Source organism: Poeciliopsis prolifica, unplaced genomic scaffold (genome assembly GCF_027474105.1).
Source record: "Poeciliopsis prolifica strain line A6 unplaced genomic scaffold, Auburn_PproV2 SCAFFOLD088, whole genome shotgun sequence".
Classification (NCBI taxonomy): domain Eukaryota; kingdom Metazoa; phylum Chordata; class Actinopteri; order Cyprinodontiformes; family Poeciliidae; genus Poeciliopsis; species Poeciliopsis prolifica.
The window spans coordinates 1,226,131-1,241,651 of NW_026562463.1; the positions used below are offsets into that span (position 1 = coordinate 1,226,131).

The 15,521-nt window shown below is 37.5% G+C and overlaps 1 protein-coding gene across 1 annotated transcript; it reads right to left on the minus strand.

Moving 5' to 3' along the window:
- Window positions 1-311: 311 nt before the first annotated feature.
- Window positions 312-15,473, minus strand: vwa2 (von Willebrand factor A domain containing 2). The gene is made up of 14 exons (XM_055022650.1): window positions 15,430-15,473; window positions 10,677-10,738; window positions 7,673-7,747; window positions 6,957-7,090; window positions 6,761-6,870; window positions 6,095-6,292; window positions 5,331-5,464; window positions 5,055-5,184; window positions 4,369-4,424; window positions 4,179-4,286; window positions 3,073-3,654; window positions 2,010-2,561; window positions 1,550-1,672; window positions 312-936 (listed from the first exon to the last, which is right to left on the minus strand). The coding sequence occupies exons 2-14, from the start codon at window positions 10,726-10,728 to the stop codon at window positions 806-808; spliced, it is 2,385 nt and encodes a 794-aa protein (XP_054878625.1). The 5' UTR covers window positions 10,729-10,738; window positions 15,430-15,473; the 3' UTR covers window positions 312-805.
- Window positions 15,474-15,521: the final 48 nt, after the last annotated feature.

The following is a 15,521-nucleotide window of genomic DNA, read 5'->3' on the forward strand; positions in this document are numbered from 1 at the left end:
TCATTTGATTTTTTGAAACCTCTGGTTTCTTTAAATAATCTCATTTTATTGTAAAACAACATATTCAGATCAATATTCTGTCGAGTGCTCGAATGTCCTTGAGTGGTATAGTTTTAGCTTCACTTGGGTCAAATTCAATAAAGAAATGCTACAAAACTGCATTTTAGACAATAAAAAGTGTATTTTCTTAGTTAAAAATGGACTTAAAATATTTATTTGCATTTTCTAGTATAAAAAAAGTCATAAGCGGTTGAATAAAAATTTGTCAATTTTTTTATTCAATTCGTTAGAATAGTAAATTACTAAACTAATTGTTAGGGAAAATAAACAGAGACTCGTACATAACCATTTCTGCCCCAAAGTTGTGACCTGAACCCTGCTGACATTTTGTGGACTTTCTTCATAGGCCAGGTCTGTGCCTGGAAGCCAACCATATTTCAATGTTTAACACTTATAAAAGAAGTGGTTATTTATATTTATGCAGCCATAATTGTGTTGTGTAAAGTTTGGATGACAGTCGATCATGACTGCCTGAACTGAGGTGAGGTTTTTAGCGTCAAAAGCAGAGAAACATTTTGAGATTAGGAACAAAATCGGGACAATGATGATGTTAGAGTTTAGATTTTTAAACAGCCAGCACAATTATTATTCAGTCAGCATATAAAGATATAAAAAAACAAACTTTACAAAAGTAGAGCGTCCAACATTAAATACTAAAAAAATAAACATAGGGTTTTCCTGTACTCCAAAAACATCCCTGGTTTTGAAGTGGGTGTTTTTTTGTTTCTCTGTATTATTTGTGTTGTCAGGCAGCGTGTCTCCGGCGGTGAAGTTTATAATGACGCAGGAGTTCCTGGTGGCTCTTTCTCTGCCTGCTCTTCTTCCTCAGACCAGCAGGCTTTGGAGCATCCCCTCTGGATGAGTTTTTATTACTTCCTGAAAAGAAAGAAAAGCACAGAACAGGTCTTGATATCTGCAGTCATGCCCAAAAGATTTAGCTTTAACGCAAATGTAATCTGGAGGAGTCGGAAATTTGAAGCATTTTCCATTTCTGGATGAGTATTGACCCTTTGCACGGGACGTCGCCGCTTCAAAACCCGACTCACTCCAGTATATATTGCCCAGTAAGTATAACAAAAAAAGTTGAAGAATTTGAGAAATAATTAAGGAGCTCATTCACTGCAAAAACTCAATCTTTCCAACTATTTTTTCCAATTTCTTGTAATCTTGAAATAAAACCTAACTAAATTACAAGTGACTTTTCAATAGCTTCATTTAAGTCAATAATTCCTCTATATTGATTTAAAAAGAAGTATTAGTGCCACTAAAAGATTATTTTACAGATAAGAATTTTTTTCCATGTTTAAGTGAATAAATTTGGCAGAGAAACTTGTACTTTTTAAAGAAATTTAAACAGATTAGCAACTAAAAACAAGCTCCTTACCTGTTTTGTCTTATTTCAAGTGTACTGAGGCATTTGCATTAGAAACTAGATCTAAAATGCTTGGTAAGATTAAGTTCTTTTTTTTGCATTGTTAGCAGCACTTACGTCTTTCGCAGTGTGGCCCTTCATAGTCGTGGCACTGACACCTGAAGCTGTCTCCTGACAGGGTGCAGATCCCATCATGCATACACGGGTTTGGCTTGCACAGGTTCACAGGTTTCCTCACCTCTGGCAAAAAACAAAACAACTATTTTCATGCAAGCAGATCATCAAAGCAAGTAACTTGCCATTTTTAGGTGGAGAATAAAGAAAAAATAGGTATAGTTTCAAAACCATATTTTGCATAAGAACTTACAGAAAAACTGCTAAACTGACAATTTTTTATTGCGTCCATTATCAAAAACATTTTCGTTTTCTGTTTCTGTTTGTTGGAGGGACCAGAGAGCTGCATGAGGCTCTGAGCTTTACAGAAACAAGACTTAATCATGCAAAATTCAAGAAAAGTTATTATATCATATCTGTTTTAGCAGCTTAATGTGTCCAAATGGTTTTTCAGTATTTTTACCTGAGCACACCATCTGAACCAACACGTCCTCAAAGTACTTGAGATCCTCATAACTTGGTGCAGAAATCATGTATTCCTCTGAACCTGCGATCATCAACAGTTTGTCTCTCTGCATGTCTCCAATGCCGACTACAAAAACCAAAACTCCGCTGTCTCTTATCTTCTGAGCTGGGACGACGGCATCGTCCCCACCCGAGCCGTCGGTCACCACCACCACGGCCTTGTTGACCCCCGGCCTGGCACCGTTGGCTTCGGTCAGGACTTTGGAGTAGATGTGGAGCAACGCCGCGCCGGTCGACACCCCGCCCCCCATGTAGTGGGCTTCCCCCACGGCCTTGAGGATGGCAGAGCCGGACTCGTGCGCGTCCAGGCCGAAAACGGTGGTGGCTCTGCGGTTGTAGGCCACCAGGGCGACCTGAGCCACGTCGCGGTTCACGTCAAACTGGACAGAGATGCTTCGCACAAAGTCCTGAAGCGTGGCAAAGTTCTCCCGGCCGACTCCAACGGAGGCATCCAGGGCGAACACCAGGTCTACCGCCTGACCCAGACATCCTGGGGAAAAAAAAAAAAGAAGAAAAGGAGTTTAATTTAAACATGCATACATAAACTTTCTAGTAAACACAAAACTGTTTGCAAGCTGGAATCAATTAAAGTGGATTTAATAGATTAAACATTAAATCAATGCTGCCGCATTTTCAGTGTTACTACATTAATAATATATATGTTGAAACAACCAATCAGAGCCAGGAGGAAGGTGTTAGCGCTGCCAATTAAGTAGCGCTAACTATAGAAATATATGTCATGTATTTCTATAGTTAGCGCTGGGAGAACGCAGAGGAACATTTTTTCACATATCTGTTTCGTGCCACATTGTCATGACATGGTGACAGTTTTAAAAAATAAGTCAAATACATATTTTTAATAAAAGTATAATAAATAAAAGTTAAGTTTCTACATTTTCAAATGAAAAATAGAACATGTTTAGTCTTTTTGGACATCTTTACCAGGCGTGTCAATAAATTGCTGCGAATCGTAACACAGATTGCATCTGGGCAGCGTTTACCTTGCGTATCCACGCTGCAGATCTTGGCCTTCAGCTCCGGTATCTTCCCAATCAGCCTGTCCGGTGACGAGTACGTCAGAGATCTCTGAGGATTTCCTGTGATATTATTCAGCTCCACCTTCAGTCTTTCCGGTCCAACCCCTATTAAGAAGATCTCTCTGTCTCGCGCATATTTTGAGGCCTCCACCACGTCATCAGCAGCAGGTGTGGCGGCGAGCAGCACCACCACGCGGGGGAGGTCATCAGAGACGTCGGCGAACACCGGCTCGCTCACAAAGCCGTGACGGGTCACATGTCGGAGCGCCTGACCCGTCAGGGTCAAACCACCAGGTGGTTGCAGAGCATCCACTGCCATCAGGAGATTCCTCGTGTTTCCTTTAAATCTCCCAACCTGGGCTTCCACTCTGGTCTCCCCACCGAACACGGCCAGGCCGACTTTACTGGGGCTGTCGGAGCCGATGACGGTTTGCAGGAAGCGCTTCAAGAAGGATTTGAGACGGAGGAAGCCCTCTAAAGTGAGCGTCGCAGAGCCCTCCAGCAGGAAAAGCAAATCAATGGAGCAATCCAAGGACAAAGCAGGAGCTGAGGAAGCATCAGAGTTCAGAAGTAACCAGTAACTTTCGTTTAAGTAACTTTTTTACTAAGCTGTTCTTTTTACTTTTACTTGAGTAATTTAATTAGTTGAATAAAATTTCTGGATTTCTGGAAAACATGTTTATTTTCTGGAAAAACAAACATGTTTTAACTAAAAATTCACCAAACACATACCTGCAGTTTTCATTAAAGTTTTTCTCAGTTTTTTTTTTAGAAACTGATTTGGAAAAAAATATTTTGCCTGATTTTATTTTTCTGATCCATGAATTATTGTCATTTTTGCCCTTAAAATAACAAAATTTCCACTTAACTTTGTACTTTTGTCCATTACATTGTGTAATTTTAAAATATTTCTACCAAATATTGCTTACTTTTTACTTTTACTTGAGTAAAAATATTTTGACAGTGTTACTTTTACTTGATTACAACTTTGGGGTTCTTTACCCACCTCAATAGATTTATGGTTAAATTAGTTTGATAACAAAAGACTCTGAGCTCGGGATTTTACTGACCACAGTGTGGATCTGATCCATAGCCAGGTGGACACACGCAGTGGTAGCGCTCTAGACCTTGTGATACACAGGTTCCCCCGTTGAGACAAGGCTGAGAGTCGCAGGGATCTAGTGATGATGAGGAGAAGGTCGGCACCATTAAGGAAAGTAAACAGCAGCAGGAGGCAAAGGAAAGGGAGGATAAGTTCACCTGAGCAAACGGTCCTATGGCAGACGGTCTGATGTCTCCTGTAAACTTTACTATACCTGCGAAACACGTGATGGTTGTTCACTAAAGCTAGTTAACAAAGCACAACATTTCTACGGAAGAAGGAGAGGGTCAGTGAAAAATAATAACTTTGACTTTTGAACTAATTCAATTCAAAAATAATTTATTGATCCCAGATGGGAATTAAATGTTGTAACTCATATTGAGTCAAATTCTTCAGTTATTGTGATTGTAATGGCAGAAAAGTACCAAAAAGTTGTAGCAGTCTGTGTTACAGTGAATTTGAAGAAGCTTCTGACTAAAGACACTGTTTTCCCAAAGCAGGCTCTTTAAGAGGACAGTGTGAGGAAATCCTGCTGTGAACATTACCTTATGCTTCAAAAGCAATTAGTTATAATGAATTTCATTAAATAATACCATGATAATAAAGGTTGAATAGAAACACAAGTCATGCTTCCAAGATTTTTATTTGTAAAACTGCTTAAATAAATCATCCTTTTTGTTTTAACACATTACGGATTACTTTTGTTGAAATTTTAAGGAATAGTCATGAAATTGTTGAAATAGTTTTCAAGCATAAAATTACATACAGTTTTCAACAACAAACTGTGAAGAGTTTTTTAAAAATATTTTTTATTTCAGTAAAAAAAGTTTTCATGCTGGCTTACCTGTAGAACGGGCAGAGAGACGTGTGTGGGGCATATCCCTTAGAGCCTTTCCAGCATATGAAATTCCCCTGCAGCTCTTTCACCGTCTCCAGTGTCTTCCTCTCACAGGGGAAGGACTCAGCCTGACAGCCTGCAGGACAAGACGAGACACGACGAAAGGCAAAACACCGAGGATAGGTTGATGAAAGGGAGGAAACACAACGACACATCAAACCTCACCAAATGAAGAAAAAGGTCTGTAAAGATTTAGAATCGTAAACTTTCCAGCGCTCCCACCTGCCGGTGTAGCGCTGCAGAAAGAGAGCGTGCTCAGCGTGGTGCACAGGCCGTTAACAGCGTCATGGAAATGATTGGCCAAGAAGACATGACTTTCCACTGGCTCACTGGCAAGTGCGTGTAATTCTTCCCATCTGTGAAACAAAGTGAGTTAGCTGGTTTCGAAACTTTATCGCAAATTACCAGATGTCCTTGAAAGTGTCTTTGCATGTGATTACTATTTTGCAGATATTTTTCTTCCAACTGGTAGAATATCTTTTACACCACATAAAACTTTATGATCATGTGCAAAGCTTACTGAAAACTCTTTCCAAAGTGAATATAGAAGTGATTTAATATTACAGAAAAACTTTTAGATAAGAGAAACAGGTTTGTTTAAAAAACTAGAAGCGAGAAGTGCAGTTGTTTTGGTGTGCTGTGAGGAGTTAAATATTTGTTTTTTACTATTTACATATATGAAAATATAAAAATGATCTGCTAAACAAATACAAGGTTTGATTATGTTTTCATTAATGACTTTTCCTACAGATAAACTCATACAAGTTTGGAAAAATACACAGCAAAGATTCTACACTTTTTTCCTATCTACACTTTGTGCTCTTTTCTTGGACAAAAATGTAAATATTATTTATTTCTCTATTAGTTTGAAATTGTTTTTTACTTTTTTCATTATGTTTTTTCCCACCACACTGTGTTTTTCTTTTTTACTTGTCTGTGGAAAGGTTAAAAAATGACCGAAATTAATAAATATTCATCATCCTCACTTTGGGTACCGCAAACCGACGGCAAACAAAACCACGCCTGTCTCTTTCAGCTGAGCAGCGGCCTGGACCACGCTGCCCTGAGACCGGCCATCGGACAGAAGGACGGCGACGCGCGGGACGCTGGAGGAGTTACGGCCGCCCGGAAAACCTTTCTTCAGGACGTATTTCAGAGCCAGGCCTGTCTGGGTGCTGCCTCCTCTGAGAAGAGAACGGTTTAAACAGGATTAATCGAGTTCAAATTCAAAAATACTTTTTTAATCCCAAAAGGGAAATTAAATCAATTCAGCTGCTCCCTGGTTGAAAAATAGAAAAGAATCTCAATAAAAGCACAGAGCTACTCCAACGTGCTGCCACCCTGAGTGGCGCAATTTGCCCAAAAAAAATGTATGAAGTCTTTATCAATGTTTATGACTGTTGTCATAAAGTGTCATTTGTTAAATAATGACATTTTTAATGCAAAGTTTACATTTAATGGGTTTTTAATGCAACTTTTAGTGCAACTTTGCATTAAAAGTGTCATTATTTACTTTTGTAATTGAAAAATGCCAAATGAATGCTGGTGACATGAAAAAGAACAGAGTGAGGACTCTTTCTTATTTCCTCCAACTCAGCCGCTATCTTTGCTTCTAGGGAAGGAACAGAGGCAAACAAGAAGTTTTCACACACCTGTATGAAATCTTCTTTAAGTGCTTCTTCAGCTCCTGCTTGTTGGAGAACGAGTCCAAAGAAAACTCAAGGCGAGGACTGGAGCCAAACTGAATCACACCGACTCGCACCTGCACCAATCCAGAGAAAAAAGCGTTGTTGATTGATTTTGATGTAGAGCATGAAGAAGAAAACAATATTTTGATGGAAAAAGAACCTTGTCAGGAGCAACATCTAGGGCTTCGCAAAGTTTGACTGCGTAATGCTTGGCCCTCTCGAAGGAGCCCTTCCCGATGCTGTAGGAGCCATCCATGAGAAAGAGGATGTCTATGACTGCTGAGCACTGCATCACTTCCCATGAACACAAAAACACACAAAAATAGTTTCCATGTAGACATTCCTGCATTAAATCAACTTCCTCACAGATTCGTGTTCGTTTCACGGTCCAGTAAACCGGGACGCTGCGGTTATTGTGCTGCTGATAGTAAAGAGAGTCTAACATTGAGGTCATTGGGGCTTTTTTCTCTCATTAAATCCATTTTTGATCAAATTTCACTTGCTTCAGTAGTTTTAATTATATAAAATGAGCTCATCTTAATGACGCTTAAGCAAATATGATCAGAGCTTTCAATGCTGTAAGAAAGGATCCTAATTTATGTTATGATGCTTGTGACATTTGCTTTAATCTATAATCAAATGTCGAACAGTGATAAAAACAGCCCTTTTTCATCTGAATGCCTCTCTGTATTTTTTTACTTGTTGCTTATGAATTTGAGATGAAGTTTTGGTATTGCTCTTGCATGTTCAAAACTTTCCAAGGTTTTGTTTATTTTAGTTGGATGCCATTCAGCTCAACCTCCACTTTTTGGTTTCTACATTTAAAAGTTTTACATTCACCACATATTTATTTTTTTTACAGCATTATATACTCACTTTCTGCTGCTGAGTTGATTTTTGCTATGTTGTCATGGCTGGTCTGGATCTCCTGCACAGAGGACGCCTGTGTGACTGGGAGAGACATGGGACATGAAGGTACAGATAAAAATCTAAATTTCTTTTGAACATGTAATATAGAATTAAAACCCATTAGATTTTTGTGTCTGAACCACCATTTGTCCAAAATGGTGACATAAAAATACTATCTTGGAGTTTTTGTGTCAAATTTGTTGAGGTATTTTGAATAAAGTTCCTCAAGTTAAATCTGACACAGATTGCGAGAGGAATGAAATACAAAATCAGAAAAACCCAAGTTCTTCTAACTTAACTCTCTTTTTTTGTTTAATTGAGTAAAAATAAATTTAGCACACTTCTGAAATATGCAGCTCGGTTCCAAGGACATACTTCAGTGGCGCGTTCACACCAAACGCGCCTGACGCTCAAACGTGTTTTGAGCATCCGGTTTGCATTCAAAGTCTATGTGGGGTGTCAAACGAGAAGGACAAACTCGACACGTGAAATACTCAGAATGCTCCAAATGGTTCAAATCGCGGCACGTTCGTCACTCAAAACGTCTCCACATACACCGAATGCTCAAAACGCGTTTGGTGTGAACGCACCATCAGGGTTCTCATCTTTCATTATTCAATTTACAAAAAATCTTTGTGTTTTTTGCATTTGGTGAGATAGTTGTTGCTTTCACTGAAAGCTATCAAAATAATTTAAAAGTCTGTAATATAGCAAAAACAACAGAAAATCGGGTGCAAATACTTTCTGGTGTAATTTTATGTGCCGTTTGATTCATGAAAGCTACAAAAAAACTGATTACATATAAACCACATATCTTCACATTAACTGCGACCGTCACTTTACTGATTGTAGCAGTAAAAATAATTTTGTATTTGCACTATGCCAACATATATTTCCTCCTGATCTTTTCTACATTACTGAATACTGAAAGCAATTCATATGGACAAGTACACAAGACCATTATTTTGCTTCTTTCACTAACATGTAAAGCTCGTAGGAGAGGCTGGATGCAGACCCTGTGATTGCCTGAAAACTAATTGCTGCAAACTTTTGCCTGTAAAGCTTACGGCTATATGTCTCTGTTCAGTAACTCGTAGTGCACATAATGATTAAAAGGAAGAAAGAAAAAGAAAATAAAACATTCTTAAAGGTTCAACATCAACTAGGAGACGAAATGAGGGAAAAAACACAATAGGCGTATATTTTAAGGATAACCTTAACTACTAGTTGATACACTTTATTACAACCCTGAAAAATTATCAGTTTCTCTGATTTTACTCTTTATAGGTCTGAGTAAAATTAACATTGTTGTTTTATTTTATGAACATGTTTCTGAAATTCCAAGCAAAAATTTAGTATTTATTTGCAGAAAATGAGAAATGGTCAAAATAATGGAAAAGTTGCAATGCTTTCAGACCTTAAATGACGTTTATATTCACTTAGAAACAACAAACGTTTCAATTTAGGAAGAGTCCAGAAATCAATATCAGGAAGTTTTCAATGGGATTCGATGCAGTGGGCTCTTAAGTTTTCCCAGAGCTGCATATTGTTTATTCTATTGAGTGATATTTGCCCATAAACTACCATATTATTTTGTTTCTTAAGGGTGAAAAACTAACCAAACTCAAAACAATCAAACAGAAACCAAAGCGTGGCTGAAAACACAGGAAGTCTAGAAAAACAGCCTGAATAACAGGGACAACTTGGAGAAAAACCCAACCGCCAGAACAATGAACAAAGACAAAGATCCAATGGTGAGAAAAGAAAGGATCTAATAAAAAGGAGTGTCACTGAACTACCAGCTCGTGATAAAAAGAAAGAAAACACATTACACAACAATCATGATGACAATAATAACGTCTGACTACACTGCCCATGACGTTAGTCTTCCTAAAATGCCATAAACCAGCAGCTCAGGTGACTAAAAGAGCCAGCGATCATTAGAGGGAAGCGCCACCTGCAAACCGGCAGCCTGCTTCGACCTCTTCAGCACACTGACCCCGATTCCAACATCATTCAAAGTGAAAGCTCAGGGGCCGCAGTGGGCAGCTTGTTCACGGTCAGAGAGGCCTCAGAACAAAAAGCTCGTCTGTTCACCATAGGTCCTCTTGTGTCTTTACTATCTGCAGTAATAATTGCAGTGGATTTCACATTAATTCCATCCAAGTCTGGGAACTTTTTGCTCTACAGATTTACCTTTAAAAAAAAAAAAAAACATCTCTGTCGTACATCTAATTTTCTAGTTCTGAATTATTTCTGCCATATGTTGCCAACAGACTCACAGAAGAGGGTGAAGCAGTCTGGTTCTGAAAAGTTCAAAGTCTTCAAATGACCCATCATAAATTGTTGCTGCTAAAGCTGTCATTTTTGAAAACAACTTCGAGATTATATTTACCTCTAAAGCCCTCCTTTTCCCTCAGGCAAATACCAATACTTCTTACTGAAAAGGAGCTACAAAGATGAGGCAAAATGCAGCTTCGTCATTTCTATAACTTCTTTGCACATCTAGATATCAAAAATGTTGCAACAATTTTTTCTAGAAAAACAATAGAAATGCAGGAAGTCATCTGAAATGTGATGCAGTCTTTAATGATTTTGTTGAATAACTTATCTCAGCATAAAACTTTATTCCTGACCTACTTTGTTTTTTCCTTGGTCTTTATGTTGCTGTTTGTTCATTTCTATGCTCCATCATGATTGTATTTACTAATTGGGTGATTTAATCTGAAAGGACATTGTTGTGCTAGATTTTATTTAGTGGTAACAGAGTAAATTGGATTTACACATATGCACTTCTTTTAGGACTTGATGAAAAACATCAAAAATCAAATATTTATTACAATTCCATTTATTACAAATCTTGAAGTTGCCGAATATTTCTCTTTAACAGAAAAGTGACGTCTATAATGTTAACCATTCCTCCACAACCAGACAATAATAAAACGCAAAGCAATATAATCCATCAACTGACCTTGAAGGAGCAGCAAGATGAACAGAAGGACAGTGCACATATCACGGTACATTTTGGGACACCTGCAATTACAAACAAGAAAACACACTTAGATATCAGCAAAAAAAATACATGATGAAAGCACAGAAAAATAAACATTTTATAAAAGATTCCGCTGACATACCAATACGTTCACATTGGTATGAAACCATTACCGTCCTATTAGCATAACTTTTTCAACAAAACGTATCAGTAAAATAAACCAAATCATTTCATCAGGTGTGAAAACAAAGCTGACTTCTTACAACCTTTTAACCTCTAAAAAACAAGAGTAGACACATGAAATTGTTTTGACTAGGCCTTAAAGCAGGAAGAGTGTTGAATCTGATAATCTTTGGGAAGGAGTTCTGAGGAATGTGTGTGAAACAGGCATTTCATTGGTGAGTTAGTGCAACAGCGCTTTGCACAAGTATTCTTAATCTTTTCCACATTGTGATACATTGAGTGTTTTTTTATAGTTTTTTTTTTAGACAGAATAAAATGTAGGTCACAAATGTGAATTGAAAATGTATTACCACACCGTTTACATTTGAAAAGATTTTCTCTGTCCAATCTGACTGAGTCAGAGTTAGAAGAATGAGCCAAAAATTCTGAACATATTCATAGCTGGTAGAGACTTTCAAATAAACTCTGTATTTAACACCACTGTTTTAGTTTATTGTTTGAATTTGTACATTTCACTACTAATAGTTGCTGGACTTTCACATTTAATTCCAATAAAACACATTAAAGTCAGTGGTTTTAAAGTGGAAAAAACTGTACAACTATTCCAACTCATGGTAGATTTTTGTCTTTTATTTACTAAGATGGGTTTGCACTATTAAAAACTTTGCCTTAACTTGATGGATTATATCTAATTAAAATACAACATGAATGTATTACATTTAAGAGAACTTCCCCTTTTTATTGAAATAGAGCTGAATAGGTTAATTTGGTGAACTGATGGATGGTAGAGGGATCCAGAGGAATGCTTGTGAAGAAGCTGCCAACTTTTAAGACAGGTGTGTGCAATGTCAATGTAGACACGACTATCTGCCTCCCATTGCAAGCATGCATGTCTTAAACTGCTTCCTCAGTGGAGAAAAATGAAATCTCTTGTCATCAGGTCGTAGCAGAGAGTGTTCCACGGTGCGTCCGGGTCCTGAGATGATGCTTATCGTCTCTGGTCTTCTCGGCTAGCCGTCGCCACGTCCGCTCTGCAGATCTCTATCAGAGACACCGAGTCTCCTCTTAAAGCGACGTTCCGTCCTGCACACAATTCTATCTCTGTCTCAGAAACACACACGCACATACAGAGGGCCTCCCTGGCACGTCTGTCCTCTTTGCCTACTTCTGTGTGTTCAGCTGAGTGGCAGCCAGGATATTATGAACCAAACTTATCAGCAGCCAGAGTTAATCAGACCTTATCTGCAGCTCCTCAAACTTTAATGTGTGGCCAACAACGACCAAACAGTAAACGGAGCTGACAGATGATAGATGGAGTTATGAGGTCGGGTTGTGAGCTCAGTTAACTTTTTTGCTTAACTCTTGTAATCCAATCAGGAAGGGGGAAAAAAGGTTGTTGTTCATACTTTTAATTCTGCTTTCTAAGCACAGCCGGTTACTTTCTCTAGTGTCGTTTTTGTCTGTAAACATTAAAAGATCACTGAAACGTTTCAGAGTAAAGTATTCAAAGACATGAGTGATTTCCAACAATTTTTTTTTTTTTTACCATTTTATTAGATTGCCAAAAGCTATAGGGAACGAAAAGGATTCTAAAACGATCACATGCTGCTGTAATAATAACCACTATGAACATTTTCACATTTTAAGTTAGGTTACAACAATATAGTTATTAAAGATTTAAGATTTTACCTTGTTTCTCTGTGGGGATTTGTTTATCTCATCTGACCTTCCAGCTTTGCACAGTATGCTAATAAATACTAGTGAGTACTAATAAGGTCATTTCAAGAGGGAACTGAACTGCAAAAACCCAAACTCTTGGGTCTACTCTCATTTTGGCCCTAACCTGAAATAAGACAAAACTAACATAAAAATAACTTTTCAGCAAGATATATATGCTTCTTTTGAGTAAATAATTTCCTAATTGTTTTTAAAGATTACTAGTTCTTCTGGCATATGACAAGACATTTTCCCATGTTATAAGTAAAAAAAAAACTGCAAGTGAATCTGATACTATTTCAACAATATTAAGTAATTATTTACTTACTATAAACTCCTATATCTTGCTGAGAAGTGTTACTTATTTCAAGTGGGTTAAGATATTTGCGGTAGAAAAATACAAATATTTTGTGTTTTTGCAGTGTGGTTTCACTGGTTAATGTTAGAGTCATTAGAGTAAAGAGGGCTAAGGATAAAAACACCTTTCATATTATTTCTTCCAGTTAAAAATTATGCACAATTGTGCTTGTCTAGGACATAAAATCACAAGGAAATATATCAATAGGGCGCAAATAAGGATGTGCTGCCGGTTTTAAACGACTCTGGAGTCGGAAAGTGCTTCCACACTGTATGCTGTAATTACAAGAAGTGCTACTTCTTGAACCGACTTCATAGAAAATCCAGAGAACTAACCTGTATTTGTGGCACGTGTTACTTTGAGAAACATCCTAACGGTTTCAATTATTTTAGGATGACTCAGCGGAAATAACCACGTTTAAATACAACAAAGACGAGCGTGGAAATTCTTTTGTTTAGCGCAACATCTGTCTGATTAAAAGGTGCAGCTCTAATTCACGGCATAATAATGTAGACCGACGCCGAGGAATGTGTTGCAAAAGCAGGGTGGAAACCACACACAGAGAGGGATCAGTGTGCAAGGGTAAAACTCACTAAAGGTTAAGAAATATATATAAAACTTCACATCAAACATAGATTCATGTAAAACGTTCAAATGAAAAAGTTGTCTGTCAAAATCTTTGAAATTAGATCACAATTTGCAGAAAAGTCACTTAAAATCCAAAGAAAATTAAATATGAGGAAAAGCAGAAACATTGTGCAAATTTGCTTAAGAACACTAGAAATAGAAATAATATTCTGCTTTAATTAATTAACAAAGTAATATAAAATCACCTGAAAATAGGAATTTGAATTATTTTAGCGGCATAAATGCAGATTTTGTGTAATCATTACACTCCAGCTGTCAAACTAAAGCATTAAAACACAAATATGCATTTTCCCTCCCTGCCTGGGGTGTTTTGTTTGATGTTGACTTTCATGGTTTTACCTTCTGGTTTGCAGGTTCAGGTCTGTCATAATTGGGTCATATGTCAGGGGTCAGCACCAAAATGTTAGGGTTAGGGTTAGTTAACTCAATCAACTAACCAACTGGATTTTTGTTACTTTTTTTACCCGCTCAATTTATAACGTTTAGTTTTTATTCTGTGTAGTTATCCACGAGTTTTTATTGTTGTTTTGAATTCGGCAGCAGTGAATCCCACATGATGAAAGGGGCATCATTTGATTGGCGAGAAGCCGTTGGATTCGATCTGTTGCTAACTTTGTTTAGCTTGTGGCACTACAAGGTCATTATATTTGCAGGGAAACTTTTGAAGGTAAAGTTTAGAAGTTTAACTTTTGCAGATTTTTTTTTGTAAAATGGAATTACCTTTCTATGCAATTCTTATGTAAGTTTTGTGCTGATGTCCAACTCCACTCCTGTCTCATAATATTTCATAATATGGCCTCTGCAGAATTTTCCAACACAACAAGGAGGTAATTCAGCTACTAATTCTTCTGTTTTGGAGCAAAGACACATCTCCAACATGCAGGAAATCCCCAATTGTTGATAATTGTTGCTTCTCAACAATTGGGGAAGTGGTTGGTTTGAATGCAACTTTATTAGCTGTCAAGCCATTTTGTTGGAAAGTGAGGAAACTTCAACAAACAATTTAAATTGTCCTCTTAAAGTAGCCATTCTGCGTTTCTAATTCAAATCAGCTCCTCTCTCCACAGAAGCCCAGTTATGATTGACCTTGTTTGGGTTTTAATTGTATTTATTGTTATAATCAAGGCAGATCACACAACAAATGCATGCATTGGAAATTTACAGCTGAAAAAAAATCACCTGATTTTAAATGGCAGCAGTTAAACTTGAACCTCCTCAGAAAATCTCAAGTCTCACCTGAGTAGACATTTTAAAATGGCGCAAGACTATTTAGAAGTTTTTCAGTTTGTAGTTGAAAATGAGAAAAATGTTTTCATTGTCACTGCATGACTGATTGAAGAATGTAGTTGATATTTTTATGATAAATCTCAATTTGTGTTTGATATTTAAAAAAATATACAGAGGCGAAGTTGGAGGTTTGTTTAATCTCACTAAATATAAAAAATAGCCTATTTCAATGAACATGTTGCTGCAGTGTCTGTGTTGTGTACAAAAAATAATAATTATCTTGTTAGCTTTAATTTCTAACAGCATTTAGCCCGATTATCAAGCAAAACAATTGATTTTGAAGTTTTTGAGAGCCAAATCCACATTTGTACACCAGAGAAATAAAGAATACATCATAAACAGTCACCAGTGATCACTTTCCTCCATAACACAACTGTCAATACTTGAGTTCCACTAATAAACTGCGCCACAGTTTGAGAACAATCACTTTAAAGGACCAGGAAACACAGGACTGCAACTTTACAATCTATCCGCGACAACCAGGCGATCAAAACAAACGCACCCCAGAATCCACTCGGTTTCAGGTTGATGTATCCTCACCTTGCGCTGCGCCGTATCCACCTTCCCTCCCAGGACTCCTCTCCCAGTTGCTGCTACTGGCTTTTTTTCGCTTCAAAGAGCACCAGCTGCAC